At 38.8% G+C, this 26,060-nt stretch overlaps 2 protein-coding genes across 4 annotated transcripts in view; one reads left to right on the top strand and one right to left on the bottom strand.

The window, feature by feature from the left end:
- The window catches only part of DUS2 (dihydrouridine synthase 2), a 26,500-nt gene extending 2,778 nt beyond the window's left edge, over positions 1–23,722 (bottom strand). The window contains exons 1-13 of one of the 3 annotated variants that reach the window (XM_037409053.1): positions 23,615–23,722; positions 23,085–23,224; positions 19,739–19,784; positions 18,137–18,228; positions 17,133–17,176; positions 16,270–16,330; positions 12,853–12,900; positions 9,509–9,574; positions 6,797–6,867; positions 6,230–6,316; positions 4,752–4,920; positions 3,684–3,805; positions 832–975 (exon numbers count right to left, since the gene is read on the bottom strand). In XM_037409053.1, the coding sequence (XP_037264950.1) occupies positions 832–975; positions 3,684–3,805; positions 4,752–4,920; positions 6,230–6,316; positions 6,797–6,867; positions 9,509–9,574; positions 12,853–12,900; positions 16,270–16,330; positions 17,133–17,176; positions 18,137–18,228; positions 19,739–19,784; positions 23,085–23,207 (1,073 nt within the window). In that variant the 5' untranslated portion in view covers positions 23,208–23,224; positions 23,615–23,722. The other 2 variants (XM_037409054.1, XM_037409055.1) reach the window with 2 other exon arrangements.
- Positions 23,675–26,060, top strand: DDX28 (DEAD-box helicase 28). The gene has a single exon (XM_037409052.1). The coding sequence runs from the start codon at positions 23,723–23,725 to the stop codon at positions 25,340–25,342; it is 1,620 nt and encodes a 539-aa protein (XP_037264949.1). The 5' UTR covers positions 23,675–23,722; the 3' UTR covers positions 25,343–26,060.

The following is a 26,060-nucleotide window of genomic DNA, read 5'->3' as shown; positions in this document are numbered from 1 at the left end:
ATACAGCTTGACACTGCTTATTATAAGCAATAACATAAGATTAAACACTAGAAGAAAGAAAAGAAGCTGCTTCTGTTATGAAAGAGTTATCAAATAAAAAGGAGCAGTTGTCATTGATTCAGTTACTGACATGGAACTACAGCCCCTTGTATTTAGCAGAAAACAGAAATACTATTATGACTGGATTTGAGGAGCATTTTATATCACACCTCTTCTTGAGCTGTTTGAAAGACTTAATAGCAAAAATAGCAAGAATAACAAACATGGGTATAATATGGAAAGTAAGAGCAATTCTATAGGCTTCACAGATTATTATCAAAGGTTACTTAAAAGAATATTGTACATAACTCCATGAACTACTTTGTCAAGGAATACCTTATTAGTGGAACACGTTTAGAAGACTGCAGATGAGCACATATTTTTATCTGCTTAGAAAAGAGTATTATGAAGTTTGTGCAGGTCATAAAAAGTATTTATTTAAATCTCACTACAAATAACTGAAGTCTTTATCTTTGTATATACTCACATTCTTCTACATACAGATGTTTGAATTTTTTTTTAAATCGCTCAGCACTTTTAATATGTTAACTGAGAGAATTCAGCAGTCTCAGGAAGCCCAGAACTGAAGAACATCTTACAACATCCAAACAGCACAGGAAAAGTGGTGATGCTAGGGATTATGTCATGATGTACATAAATTCCTTCATAAAAATCCACTCAGTAAGAGCTGATACGTAAACTGTTATATTCAAAAAAACTTTAAGGCTTTGTCACATTCACAGGTTTTATTTACAGATGCAAGATAGTGAAAAACTTAATTTGCGTGCTTACTTGTCAAATCTAACAGCCATTTTTATTACATCTGGATCTTCCATTTGGTCATCTTCATCTTGTGTCTCAGTTTCTAATGATGCTTTCTTTGCTTCAAAAACAGCTGTTGTTTCTTCATAGAAGTCAGCCATTTCAAAGACTTCACTATTCAAACAGAATTCCTTTGTATTAGAGATCAGATTATAATTTTTTGTATCATATTATGATAAAAGTATAGAAATCAGTTGCATTTAAATAGAGTGTATGTGTACACGGAATTACATGAATGTATGGCAATATTCTGCACAGTGAGATTATATTGTTTCTCCTCCAATTCTTATCAGACACTGTTGAGCTACAAGTAGAAAAAGAATGTTCTCATTTCCAGCACTATATATTCAACTTATAGCCTGAAAGCCCAGCAGAATCAATCAGAAATACAGGTCCTGCAATATTCAAGTTATTAGCTCAATTACTGACTTGCAGGTGAACGAATTGGCAAAGAGCATCTCCAAGTGACTCCGGGTGCATCTGCTCCACAAGGGCAACACAAATGCAAAGTAGAAAAGAGATTCTTCTCCTAATTTTAGTATTTAAAAATACTATAAGCAATAAACCCCATAACATCAAAATACCTTAAAATCTCAGATTTTCTGACTTCAGAGTATTATTCACAAGCCCCAATACAAAGCAGGAAGCAACTAGTATTTGTGTCAAATGAAAAAGCCTCAAATCCTTTTAAATTTCAGATCCATGGCAGGCTGCATGTAGTTTGAAAAACGGAGAGCATTCTTTTTCTACAAATAACAACAAAACCTGCAGCAAAAGAAAACTTTTAATTTCTGACTGCTACGAGAACCCTCATAGCAGTTCATAGTAGGAGAGCGTAGTAGCAGAGCATAGTTCATAGTAGGAGGCTGTTCAACAGCAAAATAATTCTGGCCACAAAGCCATCTCCAATGCTCTAAGTGGAAAAGCAATGAAGCTGAATAATGCTAACTGATGCCTCTAGAAGATAACTTATTTTGTACTCTTACGTACATTTTTTTTGCCTGAAATGCAGCAGGCTGTTCTCTTGCATTGAGTACTGAGGTTAAAACCCCTAATGGCTGTAACATCCCATCACCACCAGGAGACAGCAGTACTAACATTTTTTGTCTGAAGATGTGTATGTAACTACATATTAGATAACTGAACGTTCTTCAGTTAGCTGGACATTAAACAGGCTGTTTAGAACATTGGTTAAAAAACTGAGTCTGCTGAGAGAAAGCAGTTTTAAAAACTTTCAAGTGGCTCTGTCCTGCTCTCATGCACACACGCTGCTCAAGCTGATTTTGAAATTGGTATTGCATCACATGTACAAAAGCCGATTATGTTCAATTTTGGAAGCCCCTAAAGAATTGTTACACATAGCACATAAACCCAGAAGTTTTACACTACACCTCTATCCAGTGTTTATGTGTATAAACTGTTACTCTTCTAATTACCTATTTAAAGGCTTGCCTCTTACTTCACAATTTATTTTCTTTACATACTACGCATTACTGTTCATTCATTAGAGAACATCACCACCTTTTTGGCTAAGATTTATTTGAAGTTGTAAAAGATTGTTTCAGTTTCAATCTAGACTATATCTCTTCTAATCAAATTGATAAATTATAAGCAAAATAGATGAACGATTTTTAGTACCGTAACTTACTATTAACTTCTGCAATGTAAAAAGTAACTTGCAAAGTTTAAATGTTGTTCATGGATTACAGTGCTCCTATAATTATGAATAATGAAGACTAGCTCCTTTTGCATATAAAATGCAAATTCCTTTCATTGTATTGTAATGAAACAATCATGGATGACAGTGTTTATAGAGAGCCAAAACTGATAAATCACAACAAAATGGCAAAAGGATTGCAGGCATTTCCATTCATTTTGAACATGAACAGAATGCTGATTAGGGTTTGCTGGAAAACAATAACTCCATTTGCAAAATATTTCAAGCTTTCAACATTTCTATCCATTTTCATACACATAACAGTTTCAGACTGTTTATTTTATAAAAACAAAGAGACTCTCTTGCCTTCCATTCCATCAGAAGGATAATTACAGCACACAACATGGATATGACACACGCAAGCTCAGACCTCTATTTTGTTCAGTTTGGGATGGGTCCAAACTGGATTCCCCTCCATCCTGCGTGACTTCTTTAATCACATGTCTATTTTATGATTTCTCTCAAACTTTCCTTCTTCCTTTTCTGTCTTTGCCTTTGAGAAATTTCATCCAGACTGTTTCAGGTGTCCAGGATGAAAAGACTCATTAAAGCTACTGTATTTCCTCAAAACGGTTGTCAGCATCCATTAGGGTATTGCAGGTATGAAAAGCAGCACGAAAGAAATATATTTAAGTATCATATGGGTGACCTTCATAAATTATTCTGAGTTTATCTCCAAGTGTTCATTCAAAACAAATATCTTGTCATAAATAAAACCCCACATGAAAAAGGGAAAATTAAAACAGGTAAGTATCTCTGGAAGATGACAAGCTCCTACACACTATTAGCCTCCAGTCTAACACTAGAGAATGCTGAAACTTTTCTTAATCAGTTAATGCAAATATTGGATAAATGCCTGTCACTCCGTGAAGTTTTATGAAATCAGTATGTTGAATACATAGACAGTTTTAGGGTTAAAGCTTTAACATCTGAGCATGATAGAAACACAAAAAGGTTAATTGTATTATTCCACGTCACTAACTGGATTTGGTTTTGTTGTTTGGTTTATTTTCGAGTTTTATGAAATGCCATACAGTGCTACAGACAAAGAACTGGTTTGCAAGTTTGGCAGAGTGCAATTCCTATTTCTGAAGTACACGCTTACCAGATCTCCTGTGTGGACTGCGCAGCATGGAGCTTCTTACCCTGAGTAGTTTCCAGCTGTTCCCTCAACATCTGACACAAACAATATTTTGTGTTGGTATAGTGATTATCGTATCTCACTGCCTGAAGGAGAGAGACAAAGTATATAAACCCATGCCAAATGTATCTTATATAATGCTCATGTCTCTCAATGAATTACAGAATTACTTTTGAAAGGTAAACCAGAATGCACAGTTTCCTCAATAACATATTCAAACCTACTTATGAATGTGAGTATTAATCTGTTTTGGCATGCTTTCATGAACAGAAGTTCAACTTATTCATATACTTATGAAGAAAGGGTTGACCAGTTGACCGTAACTGACTAGCAATGCAGTGATATTTCAAAACCAAAAAAAATTTAACTTGATGACAGATCAAAGCCAGATTTCTGATTAATTTCCTATTATGTTATTAAAATTGTATATTTTGAAGAGTAGATAAAACTTTACATATGGAGCTACTACAATACAGCATCACTCTGTTGGCAAATCATTTGCTTTGCTCCCCTGCTGTTAAAAATTCTTGACAGTATTTGTAAAAAGCAATTAATTTCTAAAAATGAATTAAGCAACAACTGAGTATTTAATATTCCTTCACTTTTCTGTTCAGTATTATTTGCACAACTGTAACATTAACAGAGTTGGCCTACATCTCATTATCTTTTCAAATTCCTAGACATTTTTAGATAGCCTTGTAAGCCTCATAAATGTTCCCAAGAAACTAGGGCTAAAAAGCATGGTACAAAAGATACCATGGTACATAATGTACATGGTACATAATGTACAAGGTACATAATGATCAGGAAAAACTGTTTTCTGAACACAGACTTCTGAACATTTTTTTTTCTGAAGAAAATAAAACAGAGGAAGCAGTGGTTGATTTGTTAGACTCGTGTCACACGCAATATGTTAAAATACCCCCAGAGCCCAAGTCTTCAAAATGAAGAGGAGTTAAGATACTGTAGTAAGATTTGGATTAGCAGTCCTAAACAATGTTAACTACAAGTAAGATCTTCCAAAAAACATACGTATTTGATGTAATCTTGCATGACTTCCTTCAAGGGGAAAAGACCTTCTTTTCTGAAGATAGATGGGTTCCACATGGCAGCACGAGCTATCATTACTGATGAGGCAGCTGTTGCTTTCTGAAAGGTCTCAATGTCTGTATATTCTTTGATGAAGTCATGAGATCCTCCACTAAAAATTAACATCATTTTTATAATCACGAAAGTATTATTTGCTATTGCTTGTGCTTTACACAGCCTTGTATTTTCAGTGTGATATTACACTAACAGTGGCAGAGTCTATTTAGGACATGATGTCAAACCTGCGGGGTCTGAGAGTTTTACTAGAACTTATTGAAACAAAACCAAAAAAATATATAATATTTGTCATTATCTGCATACTTCCCTTAAAAACAGAAGACTTTTCATGAAGAAAGAATATAGTTTGTGTTCTATGCAAACTGTGTGCTTTCACAGAGTTCTTAATAGATAAGGCTCACAGAGAATCACTTCTATGTTATTTCAAAAATGGTACCTTGTCATTGCCAGTTCTGTAACCTTCAACTGCATGCTTATTCTGTTGGCATAAGTGATACTGAAAACAAGTTAAGTATGGACAGCATCCCTTTCACTCTGGCACCAATATACGGCCAGTAACTACAAGTAATACTTCTCGATCAGTCACAGAACACTTTGAACTTAAAAGAAGGTTGCACTGCTTCTGTTGTACTGCCTCTGCTTTCAAGTCAGCAAGCCAGATGTGTTAGCAAGCAAAACGGACACTCAAACCACTTTTCCTTTCTCTTAAAAATTCTCTTCTCCACATCTCTTCAATGTAAAATAAAAGTTGGACTTTTGAACTAAAAACAGTAGGATCTTTATCCCTTCAAAAGTAGAAACACTGTCAAATTCAAAATAAAAACTAGAGAATCATAAATTACTTTAAAACCAGACATTTATATTGTGAAGACAGAACAAGCAAGCTTCCTGCACTAACAAAAGATTATTCCATAAACACAGCACCATTCTAGAAATCAGAGTATCAATTCAAATTTTCTTGCCCTCTTTTAGCACCATTCTACTTCCTTTTATTCACTCCTGTATATTTCCTGACTAAGCTTGAGGTACAAGTAGTTAAAATTCTCAAATAAGTTACGGCAGGGATCAAATATATTTAATCAGCAGGATTCCAAGTTGCACATTTATATTTCTTTAGAAAGGGAAAATTTCACTAAGTGGATTTAAAACAAAGACCATATCCTTTCCAGAGAACCATAAAAAACCCAGGACTGCTAAGGATTAATTAGAAGCAATTTATCAACAATAAACCTCTGATTTTTTATATCTTAATTGCACTTTGCATCATAAGAAGTACTCATACAGAGCTGACTCTTGTGACATGCATAAAATCTAAGAAAAATTGATAACCTCATCTTTTACCTAGGCAAACAAAGGATTCCTGGCAACGCACAATGTGAGTTTTGCTTTTAAGTCCAACTTACTTTGCTATTACTGGAATGGAGACTGCTTCAGATATGGCTTTGATCACATCACAGTGGACAGGGTGCTGAGGCCTCTCCTCCTTCTTCCTTTCCAACAAACAAAAAAAAGCAAGACCCAAGATTTCCTATGGAACTTGCAGATATCCAAATCACAGCAGACATGACTCAAGGATAATTGGTACATACTTATTTCCACTTATTTACTTTATATATTTGAAGTAATTTTCCCTTTTTTTATTTAAGCACAAGATAACTTTTTCATATCAAATAAATTTTAAAACATTGTTACTGTAACTCTATATCCAGATAAGCAGCATTTTTAGATACAGAGTATGCAAGATAATTCTAGTTTTATTCGGTCTTGCAGACAAAAATTTTAGAGAAATAGCAGCAAGTGGTTCAGTTCTTTAATTATTGGCCTGATTTTCTACACTGATTTAGTTAAAAGTTGAAATTAGAACCGCGTATTACATGTAGAGTACACTCCAGTCATATCTTAACTGTACCACGTTTGTCAGCAAACTAAAAAAAAAAAATCTAAGTTTCTCTTGCCTAAAATTGATTTACCTTCCATGGACCGCAATGGCAGCAATACCAGTTTTTTCTATTCTTTTTACCAGGTTCACAGTATCCTCAACCTGAGCGATAAGAGAGAACAATGTGATTTTAGTTCAAAGAAAAAGGAGTAACTATTATGCGATCACTGTACAAACAAATGTTGGAAGCCTTTCATTTTATCAAGAGGGATACGATTCCTGTTTCAACAGTAATGCACAACATGCACAACTGTTTAATATATACTTCAATTACAGAACTACATATTATACAAAAATAAGAATCTATTTTCAATACTTCCTTGAAGGTATACATAGCAAACTTTCCCTAACCAGGTAACACAACGTTCTGTAGCAGGGAGAGTATTTTCCAACAAGTCTTTAGACTGTCGTTTGAAAATGATACAAAACACTTTATTAGCAAGTCCTCTCTAATGACTACTCTGTAAACTGTAATTGAAACGCATCTTAGTAAGAGGATGCATTCTGAAATCAGTGTGACATGCAATCACACGTCTATAAATATTCTTCTCAGATGTGTCTTAAAGAAGTTAACTAGTATCTAGAAAATTCTAAAGACATTCATACATGACCTGAGCAGGGAAAAGGGGAAGCTCCCAGTACATCTTCAAAGAGGAAAGATGCTCTTAAATGGCAGAAAGAAATATCACACTGCTAGATTGGCCTCTCTTACGCAGCTTTGCAGAAAAAGAGAATGAAAAGCAAATTTTCTCTTCAGAAGCTGGAGAATGATCTGTGGCTCATCAGAAAAATAGCACATTCAGTCCTTGAAAAAATGTAACATCTACCAGGTGGCATGGACACAGAGGCAGAAGCTCACCTGCTGTTCTGATAGATGTCGTTATGCAAAAGCAGCTTGAAACAAAAAGGAAGAGGCTCTTGCATAGTTGTATAAAATAAAAAGGTGAGGTGCCAGTTCTCTGATTCATACTTCAGTACCAAAATGATCTTAGAGTTACTGATTCTTTTCACACAGGCTTCATTTAAACATTTCAAGTGCATGTGTAAATAACTTTTCAACAATAGCTAGCTCAGTCACAGTTCATCCATCTACAGTAATATCTATTCAGGTCATATGCAATCACAGCATCTAGGCAGGCAATTAAATACACAATTGCAAAATAATCAGTCATTAAAAGAGAAGGCACGTCACCTTCTGGAGGCTTAAAATTATGTAGGGAATTCAACTGGAAAAAAAAAATCCAGTAAGAAAGCTGTATCAGCTGTAAAAAAAGAAAAGAACCTATGTATTTTCACTACATTCTTAGCAGTTAAATTCTAGAAAAATACTGACAAAACAAAATGTTACAGCTTTAGCAATACCATATTCTTACCATAATTTCTTCAAAATGAATTATCATACCCAGGAATCTATCCAGAAAAAAAGTAATTCTAATTGCAAGGAAGGTGTTGCAAGGAAGATTACAAACCTCTTTGTATAAGCTAGCAATTTCAGTGCTTCAATCTGTCAGAGTTTCTACAAAGGCTACAGAAGTTGTTTTTAACTTGCGTAACATTTGTAGTATTTATTGCTGTCATTGCACATACAGTAAATCAGGAGTCAATGCAAAATTTCCTTGCATTGTAGAGTATGAATAGTTTATAGAGCATATGGAGTTTCTTTCATAAACACAATTTCACTATTGAAAACTTCATCATTAACATGAGTGTTGGAAGTTGGAGAAGTAACATTAGGGTTTGGTCTTCCCCTATTGAAGTTTAAACTTCAAGCAGACTGTCAAGAAATTCCAAGTTCATCACACTGTGTTTATGTACATGTACTCAGTCAATTCCACATTTGGCAGTTGTTTTCAAAAATAGGAATGCACTTTTCCTTTTTATTTTCATTTAGTATTATCCACCAGCAAAAGCTTTGGGATTAACTCCATGGATTACAATAAACAGGAATAAAATATTTTTAATAGAAATATCTCCATTTGGAGTTCAACAGAATAAAGCCAAGTGCAGATATCTAATGTTTAGTATTTTCTTGACATTTTAAATTAGAGAGGAGAAATGAAATTTGGCATCTGATGTGAGCAGCCAGAAAAGCAACCTGGTTGGAAGGGTAAAATTGCTTAACAGAAGAAAATATCTTCTGAAAAATACTGAGAGAGAAAATGCCTGCCAGCCTGAAAACCACTAGCCTGGGAACTAGAATCAGAATCAGAAGCATCCCCGGTAAGTGCAACTGGGTACCTAGAAACCAGAGACATCCTGACATACCATTGGGAAGTGCAAAAATCAAGGAACTGTAACAGCAACTTATCAACTGAAAAGGTAAGAAATAGTCTGGAAAAAGGGGAAAACATCCTGAGAAAGAAATAATCTGTAACTGGCTATTCTGACTGCAGGTACAGGAAAACTGTCTGGAAAAAAAAAAAAAAAATTGATCTGAATTAGAGAAAACAATCATCTGTTGGCTGCCCCAGGTGAGAAATAGGAATTAACAACACCTCCTGGCTGCTCAAGGGGTGGCATCCTACACCCTCTTGTGTCTCTATGACATAAAAATCACGAACTTTATACACCCACTAACCGTTTAGGTCATGACAGCACCCCAAACAAATTATAATTCCAAGTGCTATTTCACAAAAACAGATCTAAAAGGCCAATAGATTAGAATGTCATATTTCTAACTTATCTTAAGATCACAGAAATGAACAACAACTAAACAGTTTAACATTATGATTTATGTTCTTACTGAGGGCAAAATGCGGATTTTGCAGGTTACTGGTTTACAAATTCCTTTAACAAGGGTAGTCAGTATCTGGAAAAAGAAAAAAAGACAAAACCATGATCATAGCAGTAACATTAATAAAGCCCTCCTTCCCCTCTTGAAGACACAAAGAAATTAGAACAATGTAACACCAGTTACTCTCCCTATAAACTTACCTACTAGATGGACGCATGCAGTCTGTATCGAGTGTATCACTTTATCCGATAGATATACAAACCTATTTCTAGTCAAAGCCATTTTTATTTGACTTTTTGATTTTAACTGGATTTTTACAGAGCAGTTAACTGCTGCTAGAGTTTTAACACTGCTTTTAATGCGGTGACCAGTAAACTCTGATATTATTAAAACAAAATGCAGAAGCTTTACATCTTCATGAAACTGTTTTCAATCTTATATTAGAGTTGTGACTTTCTTATGAAAACATAATGTAAGTATTCCCTAAAAAGAAATTTTATTTTAAGAAAAAGGCCAAAATGGAAAAAAAAAGGGATATACCAAGCAACATTACTGAATCTTCTAAAAGAAAACAAAAATTGTAAACTGAATTCCGTGCTTGACACAAAGCACATTTTATTCATTAAAAACAAACTCAGAATAAGCAGACAAATGAGCAGTTGTTAGTTTAACCATTTAAGAACCAAGCTATGGAAAGAATCTCCTTTTCACAGGCTGAATTTGAGTCCAACAGACCACACTTAAAAGGGCCATGTAATGGCCTATACATGTTTAAATCACTTATGAGTACACAATATGTGGTACCAGAAATCTATACAAATATCTACATAAATCGCACTCTAAAATATGAGTGGAAACCAGCTGATCCTGACTGTTATTAGAAAAAATTGTGGTTTTCAACTGGTTTTTGATATATTATCATGCATGTTATTCTGAATACACTTCCCTTGTATAAAATGGATGGAACTGCAGGTAAATTATTTCTTTCAGAACTGCATATACTATGAAACTTGAATTTTGGTTAATGTTACTGCACTTACTAGGTTCCCAATACAGAAATGAGCTGTTATAGCTAGCATTCACAAGTTCTTATACTCAGAACAACTACCAAGTAATTCACATCACCTTGCACTGTCTACTTAAATCTTTTCTCAGTGGTATTCACTCAAATGAAACAGTAAGATCCAAGACAATGATCTAAAACCCCTCTCTCTACTATTTTTAATTTCTATTACTTTTTGCATATAAATCAAAGTAAAATGACATCATTTTCCAAACATCATCACTATATTTTTCTTACAACAGCATCATCAGCAAATCTTCTAAGTCTTCAGTGTCAGCCTCATTAAGGATTCCAATGCGAGAACCAAACCCTACACCTTTTAATTGTATGGAAAGCTTGATTTGGAGCTGCAATTTGACGTCTTTTGCAGGCTATGAGTTTAGTTATCCCTTCACAGTTGGCTAAGAGTAATTTTCATGCTTAAGATTTTGCTGCCTATTAACACCTTACATTGAAAAGGGCAATTCCAAATTTTTGAATATCAGGTTTCTTGCTCTTCTGAAGATCAAAACAAAATGTAACGGCTGTAGAGGGGAAAAGAAACTGTAAGCAGTCATATTTAAAACTGGGTCTCATTCCTATGAGAAATACTTTTGCCAGATTTACTTCTAGCCTGCTAAATATTTTCCTCTCAATTCCCACTCCTGATTTTTTTTTCTTTCAGCCTTCATCACCTCATGCTTCATAAATTACAATTTAATTCTGCATGCTATTACCCCCCTTACTTAATTCATGGAACATCATACAGGCCTCAAAAAATTGGGTTCTGGTTCCAGTTCTGTTGCCTGTATTATTAGCTGACTTTCTGCAGGATAGTAACATTTATTTGATTCTGTTTCTCTTTCAAAAAATTGAGACTGATACCAAACTTCTACAAAAATGTTTTGTGATCAAGACTGGATCACTTGTACTTTTGCTTTTCCCGTCACCTAACGAAAGAGAGAGTAATAGGTCCAGTCTATTTCATTTAAACTCTTGCTTTGACACACTTAATAATGTTTCCAGTTCCTGAATGGTCAGTTTATACATCTCAGCTACCAACGTGGCTCTTGACAGCAAAAGATTCTTACATTTAGCAAAAGACTAACACTCCATCATGGTTATAACTTTGATGACATGCTCTTCTAATGGCGTGTCCTCGGAGAATGAAATAAATGACAAAGAACAACCTGTTTTCATGTCTGAGCTTACAAAGAATAGTTACTAAGCAACAGAACAGCTTGTTGAAACTGTCTAAGTCCTAATAGCCTACAAAGCTGAATGGTGTTATTACAATAAGAGGAAGGACTTACAGAAGAAAAATTGACTCAACACCCACTTTAGACAGAAGAAAAAGGCATGAGCTGCAGGGATCAGAAAAAGACTATCATTCAGAAAATGTCATGCAGATGAGTGAAAAGAGTCTGGTGTCTTCAAAGGACTGACCTACATCAAACAACCCTTAAAACAAAACACACCAAAAAGCCACATGGAAAAAGACAAAGCAATGCTTTTGGTATTCTTGTTTTGTCCAGGTCTGCATATTTTTGACAGTACAAGAAATAAAGAATAACTACCTTGAAACATTTGCCACTGTGTACCGTGACTCAGTTATTACTGAGGTCAACTGTAACTAGAACTGCCCTCAAAAATGCTGAAGGAGGATACAGTGAGGAACTAGAAGCTAAGGGAAAATAAGACAAATTTCACAGTCAACTCATGTGAGCTATGAAGAATCAGGTCTTTAAACAGAAAGAAAATAAAAGAACTATATGCTAACAATGCTCCTGGAAAGCCAGAGCAACGTCTGGACTCCATTTAATCTCAGGAAGCTGAGAAGTCCTTAGGACAAAACCAACCAAACAAAACGTATTATCTATCTATATTATGTAGAGATAGATGTATACGTATCTTTTTTATATAGGCTCATACAGGGTTTTAAGGATATATATTAAAGAATACATAAGGACATAGATATATACATACATATAAATCTTTTTCATACTGGATCACATAGGGTTTTATACAGATTTACATACATATGTGCATAAAACTCCTCCCACTGGAAATACAGCACCACGCTGTGAAAGTTTTTAAACTGAAAAGGAAGAAGGCGACAATTTTATAGCCCAGACAATGACAAGGAGAACTAATCAGGATTATTTATCCATAACCTTAATGTCAGTATTCAGAAGTGGTTATTCCACTCTAGCTTTTCCAAATTTGTCTTCTATGCATTCATTCCTGCTTCCAGTAGAGCACAGTACATGTATTTCCCAAGGCAGTTCAAAACACACAAGGTGATACTTACAGACTCTATTTTGTCAGGATCAGATAGCAGTGCTGCTCCCATACCTCCCTGGGAAAATACACAGAAACATTACACACTAGGCAAGCACATTTTTCAACTCCATTATTTTGTCTAGGTCATGGTTTAACCTGGCAGGCAGTTAAAACACCACACAGCCCTCGATCAGTCCTGGCCCCCCCGCAGTGATATGGGGGAGGGGGAAGTAAAATACATGGGTTGAGATAAAGACAGTTTAATAGGACAGAAAAAGAAGGGAAAATAAAATAATAACAGAATTAGAATACACAAAACAAGTGATGCTTGGTCACCACCTGCCGAATGATGCCCAGCCAGTTTCCAAACAGCAGCCCCTGACCAGCTTTCCCCCCAGCTTTACATACTGAGCATGATATCCTATGGTATGGAATATCCCTTGGGTCAGCTGGGCTCAGCTGACCCAGCTGTGTCCCCTCCCAACTTCTTGTGCCCCCCAGCCTACTCACTAAGGGGGTGAGTCAGAAAAGGCCTTGACTCAGTGTAAGCACTGCTCAGTGATAACAAAAACATCTCTGAATTATGAACACTGTTTTCCACACAAATTCAAAACACAGCCCCATACTCGCTGCTATCCAGAAAATTAACTCTATCCTAGCCAAAACCAGCAGAGCCTAATAGCAGACCACAGCAAAAGGACGATGTTATGTTAATGAAAAAAGAGAAAACAGCAATATCTAAAAGCAGGAGCACTACTGAACACTTTGGTGAAACATTTCCTAGAACCATATCAGAATAATTAAGCAGTAATTCAAGGCACCAACTTGCTCCCATCACTTTATGGAGCAGACAGGATTTCAAAAAGCCATTTTTAGCAATTGTAATTATCTGGTTTCTATTCATTAAGTGATAGCTGAACAGGTTCATTGTTTTAACATTACACACCCCATTTGAGAGGTCTTGATGTCAGTAGTTTCCGTCTACACAGTATATTTAGAAAAACAGGCCAAGACAAATTAAATGGCTGTATTGAACACAAATTACAAAAAACAAAAAAAAATTGTTAATTTAGCATTTCAGCTGTTCTTTCTGCCCTATTTCATCTGCATACATAGATCTAGAGGCCAACAGGCAGACACAAGAAATAAGTTCAAAATTCTATGAACTTTTTTGATCCAAAACTACTGCTGCAGAATAACCATTCGCCAGCACTGAAATTTTTGATCTTTCATCCTTATACAGGGTGGATTTTTTGGTGTTTTGTTCTTAATTATTATTCTGTGAAAAGATAGAATAGTCTTCCATGTAATTAGTTATAATACAGAAGAAAGTAATTAAGGCTAAAGAAAACACTACTGGAAATATCACCAGACCATTATGAATTTAATGACATGTACTCAGCATTACTACAGTTCCTTGGTAATACCACTTTATCTCAAGCCACCTGGCAGAAAAACAGAGGAAGTTCAGAAACAACAGAATCTAAGTACATAAATAAAAAGACTCCGGAACAGGGGAAATTAAAATTTGAGTTTAAAAGAATGTGAAATATTATTTGCACCATACCTCACTTACCTTGTCATTTTCATAACTTATCATTGAAACAAAAAAGTTAATGGGATTAAAACAGAAAAGACCTTAGAAATGTATGTGAGTAAAATTAATGACAAGTTAGATGGGTTTTGGTCATGTAATTAAACATACCATATGTTTAGTATTAGAAGAATTTAAGCAATTATTCTTCAGAGTGCAAGCCAACCTACAAGACTAAGAAGTAGTGAAACAGAAAATCCCCCTACAAATTGATCCATCCTATGCCTTTCTTGCACCATCACCTGGTACTTTCAACAATGACCATTGTCAGATCCAGGCTGAAAAACTATGAACCGCTACAGTGAAGATACTAGATACCTGAAAGGTATCCAACGTTCTTACACACCTCACATGCTCCAAGGGAAAACCAATCTTTGTGATGGGAAAACATCAGCCTCTCTTGATATACACTATGTACAATCACTAGGACCCTTTGGTTCTTCTGTTCCAAAACTCCATGACATTATTTGTCCTTGTATTTCTTTAAGGCAACGTGATCTGAAACAAACCCTTTTCAAGTAGTTTTAACAAAAGATATGTCATTAATGGAAAATACATCCATTTAGACAGAGCATCCTTTTCTCTTGGCTGAAAAACTGCGAAAGGAGGATGATATACTTATGTGGAGTAAAGTCTGTACAGCATCACCGCACCATGCAAGGTAGAGGCATATTTGGCAGTGTCAGCTTTGGCCTTTACTATTCCATTTTAACAATATCACTTTAATGCGTTTCTATCAGCCATGTTTTTATGCTCCAGGTACAATAAACTACCACAGAATTCTATTTTTTTCTACTGTGAAAGGGGACAGGGGGGGAAAAAGTAGCTTTACTTGGTCCACAGGCAACTTGGTTTCACGAAAGAAAATACGTAAGCTCTATAAAATCTTAGGCTGACAATAGGAATTAGGGCAGATTTCCAGTTACCATTTACATTCATGCTCTTGCTTCAGTAAAAGTTCAGTAAAGAGCTTCCAGATGTAAAGATAGGTAACACAGAATTAGAAAGTAAAAGTACTGCCTATGTGGATATATTGCTTTTTTTCCAACTGAAGAATGAAGCATTACAGCTTCACATGACAGAGAACTTACTCCAAATGCTAAAAATGCCAATACTACAAAGATCAGAGGATAGAAAGTTTAAATGCAACAGCCAGACGACTTCTCCGGAATGAATTTTAAAGTCTTCTAAGTTAAAGTTCTTTTTCTTTGACAGTAAGTGCTAAATTTGTCTTTTCTATTCTGCATGAACATGACATCAAAATGGAGCTCCATGGCCTAATTCATTGATCTTTTGTCTGTACACCAACTGGCTTAACAGTGCTAACAACCAGTTTGACTACTTTGTTTTAGCCACAAATGACAGAGGACTAGTTTAGAATTGCATGTGCTTAACTACAATATCACCAAGTTTTAACTGATCCAAATAAAACTGACCAATAATTGAACTCAGCATTGCTAAGTTGCGAATGTTTACTTGCTTGGATGACAAACTGTGAGTCTTGTTTTTCTTAAGGCCAAGAAGAACATATTTCATTCATCCAACAAATTAATGAACTCAGGAAAACACTAAAAAAAACAACCCAACCACAAACAAACCATTTTATTTTATCCTGCCTTACAGGATTTACTTTTAAATGTAACATACAACACAGATTTCTAATAGACCATGTTATTTTACTGTATTAGGGCCATGACACCTTCAAGACTCTTTTGTTTATTGCAAGAAAATAAACTCACGTTTATCTGCATGAAAATTTTACTGCTTTTGTTCAACCCAGAAAACAAGAACATGCATTCCACACCTCTAAGAAACAAAAATCTTAAATAGGAGTAATCAAAATCCACTTGCCTTAGTAGAATATTCTTTTGGGCATCCCATGTTGATATCAATACCAGCTACATCGGTCTCTCTAAAAGACAATAAACAATTAAAATATTTCTCAGCATATTAGAACAAGAATCAGGAAATGGACATCTTTCCAGGGAACTTGTTTCATCATCATTAAGGCTTAAATGAGAATTTAAGATGAAGTTTTTATTGGAACTTCTGAATTTCTAACTTCTTTCTTACATAATTTACATATTTATTTTAATAGCAGACTGAAGATGAGTCTGTCCACAGGCTTCAATGACCAGTGTCTTGCAGAAGCTGCAAATACTCATCTTAAATACGTTTATATAGGATTTAGTATACATAAATATATCAATCACTAAATTCACCGTCACTAAAGAAGTTTCAATAGGACTTGCTATCTACTTAAAATGGAGGCTTAAAAACGCCTTTTAATAAGGTTTGAGAGAGACTTTCCTGGTTTGCACACTTTACTGGGGGCTTCAAACCACAAACAGTAGGAGACATTTTCAGACATACTGGTCTTACTTGCAGCTGTGCAATACCCAGGGAAATTTCATATTGGAGAGATGCAGGACACAATTACTGCACTAGCAAAAAGCTATCAATCCCAGTATAGAACTTATGTAGCTGCTGCTTCAAACAAGAATTATTTTAAATAGAAATTGCAGTTAAACCATTATACCACTGGTCTTTTGATATGCTACTTTACTGTGCAGCTCCTACAGAACTTTTCTTAGTCCTATCAAGACCTACCTTGATCCTCTCAATCATAAGAAAATGTCTTCTACAATAATTCCTCTGTATAAAAAAACCTCTAAACAAACCCATGGTGGGAAGAGGGTGAGACGAGAACTTACACAAGCTTAGCTACAGCCAGTGCTCTTTCAGCATCTGCTGAACCCTGTTGGTAAAACAAGAGGATTTATAATTATAAAATATAACCAAATTAATTAAAAAATGTGCTTATTTGCACATGTGTATAACTACATTTGCTCTAAGCATTTAGTGTAAAGTGACAGAGACCCATTCACAGCACAACAGACAGCTAAAACATTTATCCAAAGCATGTACTAAAGCCAGCCACTGAATGACAGAAGGTGATGCAAAAAGGGATCCAGAGAAGTCTGTCCACCCTCTTAACCTACAGCAGTATCCAATGTTCTTAGCCCATCACTATTAGATATTAATTTATTATGGTCTTAAGAAGCTCCACTAATAACAATTCTACAGCCTCTACAAGCGACCTATTCCGGACGATCATTACCTTTGAAAAAGGTCTTTTTCAATATCTAACACAGTCCACACTTCTCCCTCCCTCCCTCCAGCCCCCATCATCTCTTGTCCTACACAGTGGTCTTGAAGAGCAAATTGCTGTCTTTTTATCTCCAGCAGCCTTTAACCCATTTGTGCAATGTTAATGCACACATTAATCCTCTCTTATCTACACTAAACAATGCTATTTATTTCAGTCTTTCCAGTGAGACTGTTTACTGGACAATGCAAGACTTAAGCATGTGATCAAATAACAGCATAATTTATTTTTGGTACCTATATGTTCAGAAATATATCAAAGACAACTATTACAGAAACAAGCTACTGTTAGAGAGCAAGGAATTCATCTTAATTACCTCTTCTGAAAAGAGCTGTACAGAGAGCTTATAATGTATCATATCTTGACCACATGTGTACCAACAGCTTATGAATTCTGCAACATATTTGGCATGAAACTTTACCTCCACCTGAAGCATCAAGAAATTGATAGTCTGCAATGGAGAGTGGCTTCAGACTTAGATTAATGTTACTAGCGCTACCTTGTGTAACTATGTTGCTATTAGAAGAGTAGCTGAGGTGGGTTTCTTACCATTTGAAAGACAACATGGTGCCTCTCCCTTTCACAAGTTCTGAAAACAACTCTTTCATTAGGTGCGACGAAGTCTACCGTTTCAAGTACTTCTACATGAAACGAGAAACAGATAAAACAGAAAAAATTATATACAAATGTAATCACAAAGTAATATGACTATGTAACTTGTATCCAAATGAAATGCTATCACAGAAGTCTTCTGTGAACAGCAGAACTAATGGCACCCTACCTCCTACATGTCCTTGAAGTACGTTTCTTGGTGTTGCTCTTTCCCTCCCATAGTACTCCCTAACATCCCCCCAGCCTGTCTCTTGGACAAGCATCAGCACCAGAACAAGTCTAATGATGAATCAGGCAGAATGAACATAATGGTGCTATTCTGGGGAAGGGGTAGGAGGGGAAAGCAGATTTATAGTGGACTTCTGTTTCCCAACAGAAACACTATGAACAACTGCTTCTCATGCCACTCAGCTGGTGAGGTCTCAAAGACATCTTTTTAAGAACTTGTCTGTGAAAATCACATTAGGCCAAATCCAGGCCATGCATGTCAAGTTAATAAAAGAACAATAAACAGCAAGATCTTGTACGTCTTGCTTCTTTACTGCAGTAGACTAAAAGGCACGTAAGTTACAATGTTACAGACAGCTAACACCTACAAAGACTCATGATTGAAAACTCTCTACTGCAGTTCAAATTAATTTGGTTCCTGGACACTATCAAACTTTTCTTGAAAAATTAAAATGCTTTGTGACCAATATTAGTAGCTTTTCTCAGAAAATTGTGTTTTCCATTAGCACATACACGTGAAAAATCTCTGAAAAAAAACCTCAAACAACAAAAACCCCAAACCAAGTTTTCTGTTTATTTTGTAGTATACTAGCATACCAAGGCAGTAGAGAGGCTGAAGTCAGTACGTAGATACAGAATTGAGGGTTACCTCTTAACAAAATTTTATTATTTGTCTTGTTAACCCACATTAAACTGTTTCAGATTTTAAACAATGCACTGGAACTTTAATGTCCTGTTTATTCTAACTACTAGTTTCTTTCACCTGCTACCAGGAAGCACCATGTGAAACATGAGTAATGGCTTTCCACACTGATCCCATTTTTCTTCCTAAAAAGAGGAAGACATCATTCCAGGAGCTAAAATTATGCAGTCTTTCACTTTAGAGGGCCTGCACACCCAGTGACCTGATTGCTGTCAGAGTTTACCAAAAACCTCATTGAATCCTTGTAATAAATTAAGTCAATGGTGGAGAAAAACCTTATTATAGGGCCCTAAAAAGAATAGCAAACTGTCAATTACTATTAAATTAGCCCTATCCTCCAAAAACATTTATAGTTTTCCCAAGGGATATTAACTGGACTATTGAAATTCCTTTAAAAGGGAAACTGAAAGTTTGAAACTGTATAGCGGCAGACAGGTGTAAGGTAGTGGTTCAAAAGCTTATTTTAAGTCCCTAGACACAATTTAGAGAGATGAGATGTACTGATACCTCATTGTAATCACTATAAAATTACTTCAGAAAAATAATTACTTTTTCTCTTAACTAGAAAGAATGTTTACAGATATTAACAAAAGAAATGCCATACTTGCCATTTATAACCCTCTTACACTGCAGCATCTTTATGTCAATCAGCTCCTGAGAAGAAAGAATAAAATATCTCAGTGAGTTGAAGTGTTTAAACCACCCAGCTCTAAACAGTTGCCCATTTTATTAAATAACTCTCACAGGACACCAAATACAGAAAAAAAAACCCGCAAACAAAACCAAGAAAACTATGTAACACACTCAACTGAAGTTTCAAAATATGGATAGTACACATGAACATGACATGTTTGCATGGTTCTAGAAGAACCATTTTGTTCAAATACCTATCTAGCAAGCTAGAAACAAACCACTTGGAGTGGAAGGGGACGATAACAACACTATAACCACAGAATCAATGTACATCTATACTGGCTAAGCACATAGGTGAACAGAACAGCAGTATTATGCTTTAAATTTTTTTAACCTTACTCTTGAGTTTCAACAGTTCTCCACATTTGTTAAAAAACAAAATAAAGCTTTGCGTTAACCTTTACTGGAGAACCTACCATTCAGTCACCATTTGCTCTAGAACTAGTGACTTTTCTTTAGAAGGAACCAGGACTTCTACCTACATATACAAGCTTAACTACAGATGTATGCATTCACTTTATTAAGGAATTTGAGTCCTTTTTTCATATGTATCTCATCAACTTGATTATAGGTGAGCTTTAAGACAAACTGACTGCCTTTAATTAATAACTTATATGCTGAAATATGCAGCTGCTAATCCAACTGTTACATAAACCGGGAAAAAAGCCCACTACACTGTAGTGTTGTACTAGGTTTTTGTGGCAAGGTAGTAGTAGCAAGGGGGCTAAGGGGTGGCTTCTGTGAGAAGCTGCTAGAAGCTTCCCCTATGTCCAACAGAGCCAATGCTTGCTGGCTCCAAGACAGACCCGCTGCTGGCCAAGGCAGCCCATCAGCGACAGCGGTAGTGCCTCTGGGATAACGTATTTAAGGGGGAAAAGTTACTGCGCAACAGCAATTGCAGCTGGAGAGAGAATATGTGAAACAACTCTGCAGACACCAAGGTCAGTGCCAACGGGCACCTGGTGTCCAGCCAGGGTCAGCCCACCACAAATGTTAGGTACTTGAAGTTGTTTAGTCTACTAGAGAATCTTTCTTTTAGCAAATAAGACAAGGTTTAAGACCTGCTGATGTACACGTACGGGCTAAATGAGCAATAAATTAGACTAATTGCAATTTGTTTGCATTATACCATAGGTCTTAAGAGCAGTGCTTTTAATTTAAGCTTTTAACTAATGCTTCTCATCAGGTAACGTTCACTTTAAGTTCTGAAACACCTCTGAGTTCCAAAATTGAGGGGGTTGGGGGGAAAGGATTAGAAAACAAAAGGATAAATTGGAAAAACAAGTTTTAATGTACAGAAATAAAATTACAAAATGCAGTTATCCATGCTGTTCTGTTGCCAAACAACTGCAGTGTAATTGCCTAAAAGTATTTTATACTGTCTTGTCAGTTCTTAAGAAAACACACAAAGCATAGTTTTTCTGACAAAATTTATTAAGACAGATAACTAACTGCAAACACTACCCCATGTCAATGGCATCTTAACTCTCCTGTGTCTCAACAGCAATATGGAAAAAAGAAGAGACAATTTTTTTTTTTTTTTTTTGAGCTGACATTAGGAAAACTACAACAGGGTTTTGGCTACAGGAATAACTTACATCCTACAAGTTTTGTTACATACTGCAACTTGTTAAGGAAGTTTGAGGGTCTCCTCTTTTGAGGCATTGTTCTCTGGAATTGTGGCAAAAAGCATGTGAAGGAGAAACTGCTTTAGCTATACAGTTTACAGCACTGGATTAAATAGCTTCTTATACTCTATGACTTCACCAGTAAGCAAAGCAATACTTTTATGTTTGTGTCCTGTTGTGGTTTGGGTTGTTTTTTCTAAAAAAGGACAACACAACAATTTCTACATTACTATCTTCTGCTCACTTCCTATACAATGGCCCTGTCAAATCTGATTAGTGAAATCCAGTAGCTGCTCAGTAACAAGGTTTTTTGTTGCTACTAAGAAGTGTAAGACACTGGAAAAGTACAAATGGTGTCTGAAGCCTGACTCACTTTTAGTGTTTAAGATGTCTAGATTCTGAAACTATGCTTTTGGTTTCTCTATACATGATCTACAGTTAGCCTCCCAGAGAATGAAAAAATGTATAGTCTCACTTAATCCCATGTACAGCAGTGAGGTCATAATTCATCAACTGGGAAACTGTTAATTATTATTTCTCAAAGAAGAAAAACACCTTATTACTCCCAATTTTATGACATCCAGCAGTAACTATTCTACTGAATTTTGAGATTTCTTCTGAATCACCCAGCAATAACTATTTTTCACATGGAGCTGATCCAACTAATTAAGTATCATTTGTAATTCTAGAAACTAGAGACAAGTGGTAAGACAAACAGCATATTATCTGTCTGAGAACAAATCTTTCCTTCCCCTCCAAAAAGGGCAATGAATTAACTACAAGAGAGCTGCTGTGAATTCCTGGAGAACATCATGAACAACAGATTCTGACAGTTTGTTTCAGTCTGTTCTACTGGCACAGATCAAACACTTTGCCAGGAAAGCCAGTATTTAAGCCACGTTTATGTTATGTTTAACTCTACTGTTGCGGGTTTTGTTTGGTGGTTTGTGCTTTTTTTTTTTTTTTTTTAAAATCTCAGCTGAGTCATTTAACTTGTACCCATGCCTACATTTGAGAAGAGCTAATAATAGCACTGAAGGGGAAAATGGGAATACTGATGCACTGCAACAATGACAGTGAAGACAAAGTACCTAGTCCTACCAATAATATCTGTGGCAAATGTCTCAGCTTCACCCAGCTTTACAAAAAGTTGTTAAGCAAGGACAGCAGCGCTGTGAGGGGTACATATGGATGCTCTGGCTTAGCACAGCAGAACTAACCAGGCGAGACGGCTGGTCAGTCTAAGACTTCCCTCAAAATTGTGAGACTACTCAAAAACAGAAAAAAACCCAAACCACAATCACCCATCCCCCCCCAGAAAAAACACAGTAGAATGTGAGGAAATCATTATGGTGAATGGAAATCATTGAACAGTCTTAAAATGAGTTTGCCATAACTTTTTGTTGTTTTGTCCAAATTAATTGAAATTATTGAAAAGTCTTCAAATAAGGGTTTGTCATAACTCGAAGACTGCTCAAAGGGAAATGCCTTAAGCCACGGCGATTCTTCTTTCCCCATTTTTCTGATGAAAACTATGTGTAAGAAGAAAAAATCCTACAATAAACAAAGCCTATTTGTACTTTTCTTAACAATGTTATCAGGTAAGACTGCCTCATCTGCTCATCCTTCGTACCTCACAGTACACGATATCGGCACCGTAGTCCAGAGCAAGAAGACGCATGGGTAACGTTCCCACCCGCACCATTGGAGCCAGGATCTTCTTTCCCATAAAGCACAGAGGTGCGTTCACCGTCATTCCCGTCGCGGTACTACCTGAAAGAGAGAAATCAGGGGGAACAGCCACGGAATAGAACTTCCCGCCGCCGAACGCCCCGGGCTTCCCTTTGGCGGGAAGCGGGCAGGGGCAGCGCGCGGTCCTGTCCCACCTGACAGGCTCCCCGAGCGGCCCGGCGGCCCCGCGGCTGCTAACCCGGCCCCTGCGGGAGCCCGGCGGCGCTCTGAGGCGCCGGGGCGGCCCGTAGGGGAGCTCCCGCCGCCCCGGCTCCTGCCCGCGAGCGAGGGGCGCCGGGGCCGCCTCCGCCAGAGCCCCTCAGGGCCACGGCGGCTCCCGCGGGGCTCAGCCCCCAGCCGGCAGCTGAAAAGGCGAAGGGCGCGTCGCTCCCTGAGGTACCAGCCGAGCGCCCCCCCGCCCGCGGCACTCACCCTCCCAGCGTGGCGCAGCCGCGGCTCCGGGGGGCGGGGGAAACCGGAGGGAAGCGTCTCCTCACGGCGTCATCGGGCAGCGCCGCCGCCACCACGTGAGGGGCCGCCATGGCGCTGAGCCGCGGCGGGGCGGCGGTCGCGCTGCCGCGACGAGCGGCGGCTACCCGGGCGGCAGCGGCGGGCGGGCAGCCCCCCGGCAGCGTGGTGCGCGTCCCCTGGGCCCTGCGGCTGCGCCTGCAGCGGGGCGAGCGGCGGCGGCGGCGCGGGAAGGGGGAGGCGGTGCCGGCGCGGCCCGGGAAGCTGCTGCTGCGGAGCCGGCGGCCGGAGCTGAGCCAGCCCCGCTGGCAGACGGTGGGGCGCTGGGAGCGGCCGCCGCTCGTGTCGGCGGGCTGGAAGCACAGGAAGGCTTATGGGGACTACTTCCAGCTGGAGCCCTCGCAGGAGGCGGCTCCCGCCCTGCAGGCGCCGCCGGCTGACGCGGAGCGGGAGGGCCCGTCCTTCGCCGAGATGGGGCTGGTGCCGGCGCTGCTGGCCGGCCTGGAGGGCCTCTCCGTGTGCCGCCCCACGGCCGTGCAGCGCCTCGCCATCCCCGCGCTGCGCCGCGGCCGCAGCGCCCTCTGCGCCGCCGAGACCGGCAGCGGCAAGACGCTGGCCTACCTGCTGCCCCTGCTGAACAGGCTGCTCTGCCACCCCGAGGGGCCGACGGAGGCGCCGGCGGAGGGGCTGGCGTCGCCCCGCGGGCTGGTGGTGCTGCCGTCGCGGGAGCTGGCGGCGCAGGTGGGCGCGGTGACGGCGGCGCTGTGCCGGCCGGCGGGGCTGCAGGTGCGCGGGCTGACGGGCGGCGGCGCGGCGGGCGGGCTGCGGAGGCAGCTGCGGGCGCCGCCGCCGGGGGTAGCCGTGCTGCTGGGCACCCCCGGGGCGCTGTGGCGGGCGCTGCGGATGCGCTTCCTGGCCCTGGGGCGGCTGCGCTGGATGGTGCTGGATGAGGTGGACGCCCTGATGATGGACGACACCTTCGTGGAGCCGCTGGAGGAGATCCTGGCACACGCGCCTCTGGCTGCCGGCGCTCCTGGGCTGGCCGGCCCCGGGGAGGTGAGGACACAGGTGGTGGTGGTTGGAGCCACCTTCCCCACGGGGCTGAGCCAGACTCTGGGGAAGTACACCGATGTGGGCCAGTTTGTCACCCTCGCCACCCAGAGCCTGCACCGCCTGCCATCCCACGTCCTGCAGAAGTTTGTCCGCCTCAAAGGCCAGGACAAGTTGCCTGAACTGCTGCAGCTACTCAAAGACCACCCAGCATCTGGTGGGGCTATTCTTATCTTCTGCAACAGTGCCAGCACCGTCAACTGGCTGGGCTATGTCCTGGATGACCACAAAATCAAGCACCTGAGGTTGCAGGGACAGATGTTAGCAGCTGCTAGAGCTGGCATTTTCACCTCCTTCCAGAAGGGCGATGTGTCTGTCCTTGTATGCACTGACCTTGCCTCACGGGGGCTGGACACCAGCAGTGTGCAGCTAGTGGTCAACTATGACTTCCCAAACACCCTGCAGGATTACTTGCATCGCGTGGGACGAGTTGGACGGGTGGGAAGCAAGGCTCCGGGAACCGTGGTTAGTTTTGTCACCCATCGGTGGGATGTGGACCTGGTGCGGAAAATAGAGACTGCAGCCCGGAAAAGGAGAGGTCTCCCAGGCATGGACTCCTCTGTTAATAAGCCTCCAGGTTAAAGGAGCTTGATGCAGTTTCCCAAGTGGTGATATAATAGTCAAAGGGACTTCGGTCTAATGGCCTTGTGGGCCAAGCTTGAAGTCACTTAAGGCAGAGCAGAGGAGAGCTTCTCTGTGTAAGCTAGACTGGAAGAATAAAGAGTTGAGTTTCAGAACCACTTGATCAGAACAGTGCACAAAGTTAACCTGGAAGCTGCAGTTGTCATTTCCATAGGCATCACAACTCATGGCTTTCCAAAAGGAAGCTAGTAATTAACAAAATGCCTTTGGAGAAGACTGAAGAGTGATCTCATCAGTTGATTTTGTTTAATTTTGTTGAGGCTTTTAAATTCAAAGCAGAATGAAAGTGTGCCTGTGTGATGGGCAGCTCTGTTGTATTTCATTGCTTCCCACCACCAGCAGCTAAAAATTCATTATTAAAACTTAAAAATCACTGCTGTTGGCAGGGGAAAAATAAAAGAAAACATTTTTCCTAATTTTGCTATACCGTTGGCCAATTAAAGACTGAAAGACAAATTATATTTGATTTTCTTGTAATGTAGCAGTTCATTCAGAGAATTCTACACCAGTTATCGCTAAGGTTTGGGGGAACAAGAAGGCACAATAAGGCCTTAAAAAACCTTCAAGCTTTAATTTATAATTTTATGTTTACCTTTCACTGAGAAAGGGTATCTTGCTGCTTCATGTTCTATTAAATAAAAAAAAAAGGAAGCCTTAA

Source organism: Falco rusticolus, chromosome 15, assembly GCF_015220075.1.
Source record: "Falco rusticolus isolate bFalRus1 chromosome 15, bFalRus1.pri, whole genome shotgun sequence".
Taxonomy (NCBI): domain Eukaryota; kingdom Metazoa; phylum Chordata; class Aves; order Falconiformes; family Falconidae; genus Falco; species Falco rusticolus.
The sequence above is the reverse complement of the archived record's forward strand: the minus strand, read 5'-3'. Positions and strand labels throughout refer to the sequence as shown.

Bases quoted from the DNA above. Each gene is read 5' to 3' on its own strand.
- DDX28 (XM_037409052.1), top strand. From the start codon at position 23,723: ATGGCGCTGAGCCGCGGCGGGGCGGCGGTCGCGCTGCCGCGACGAGCG.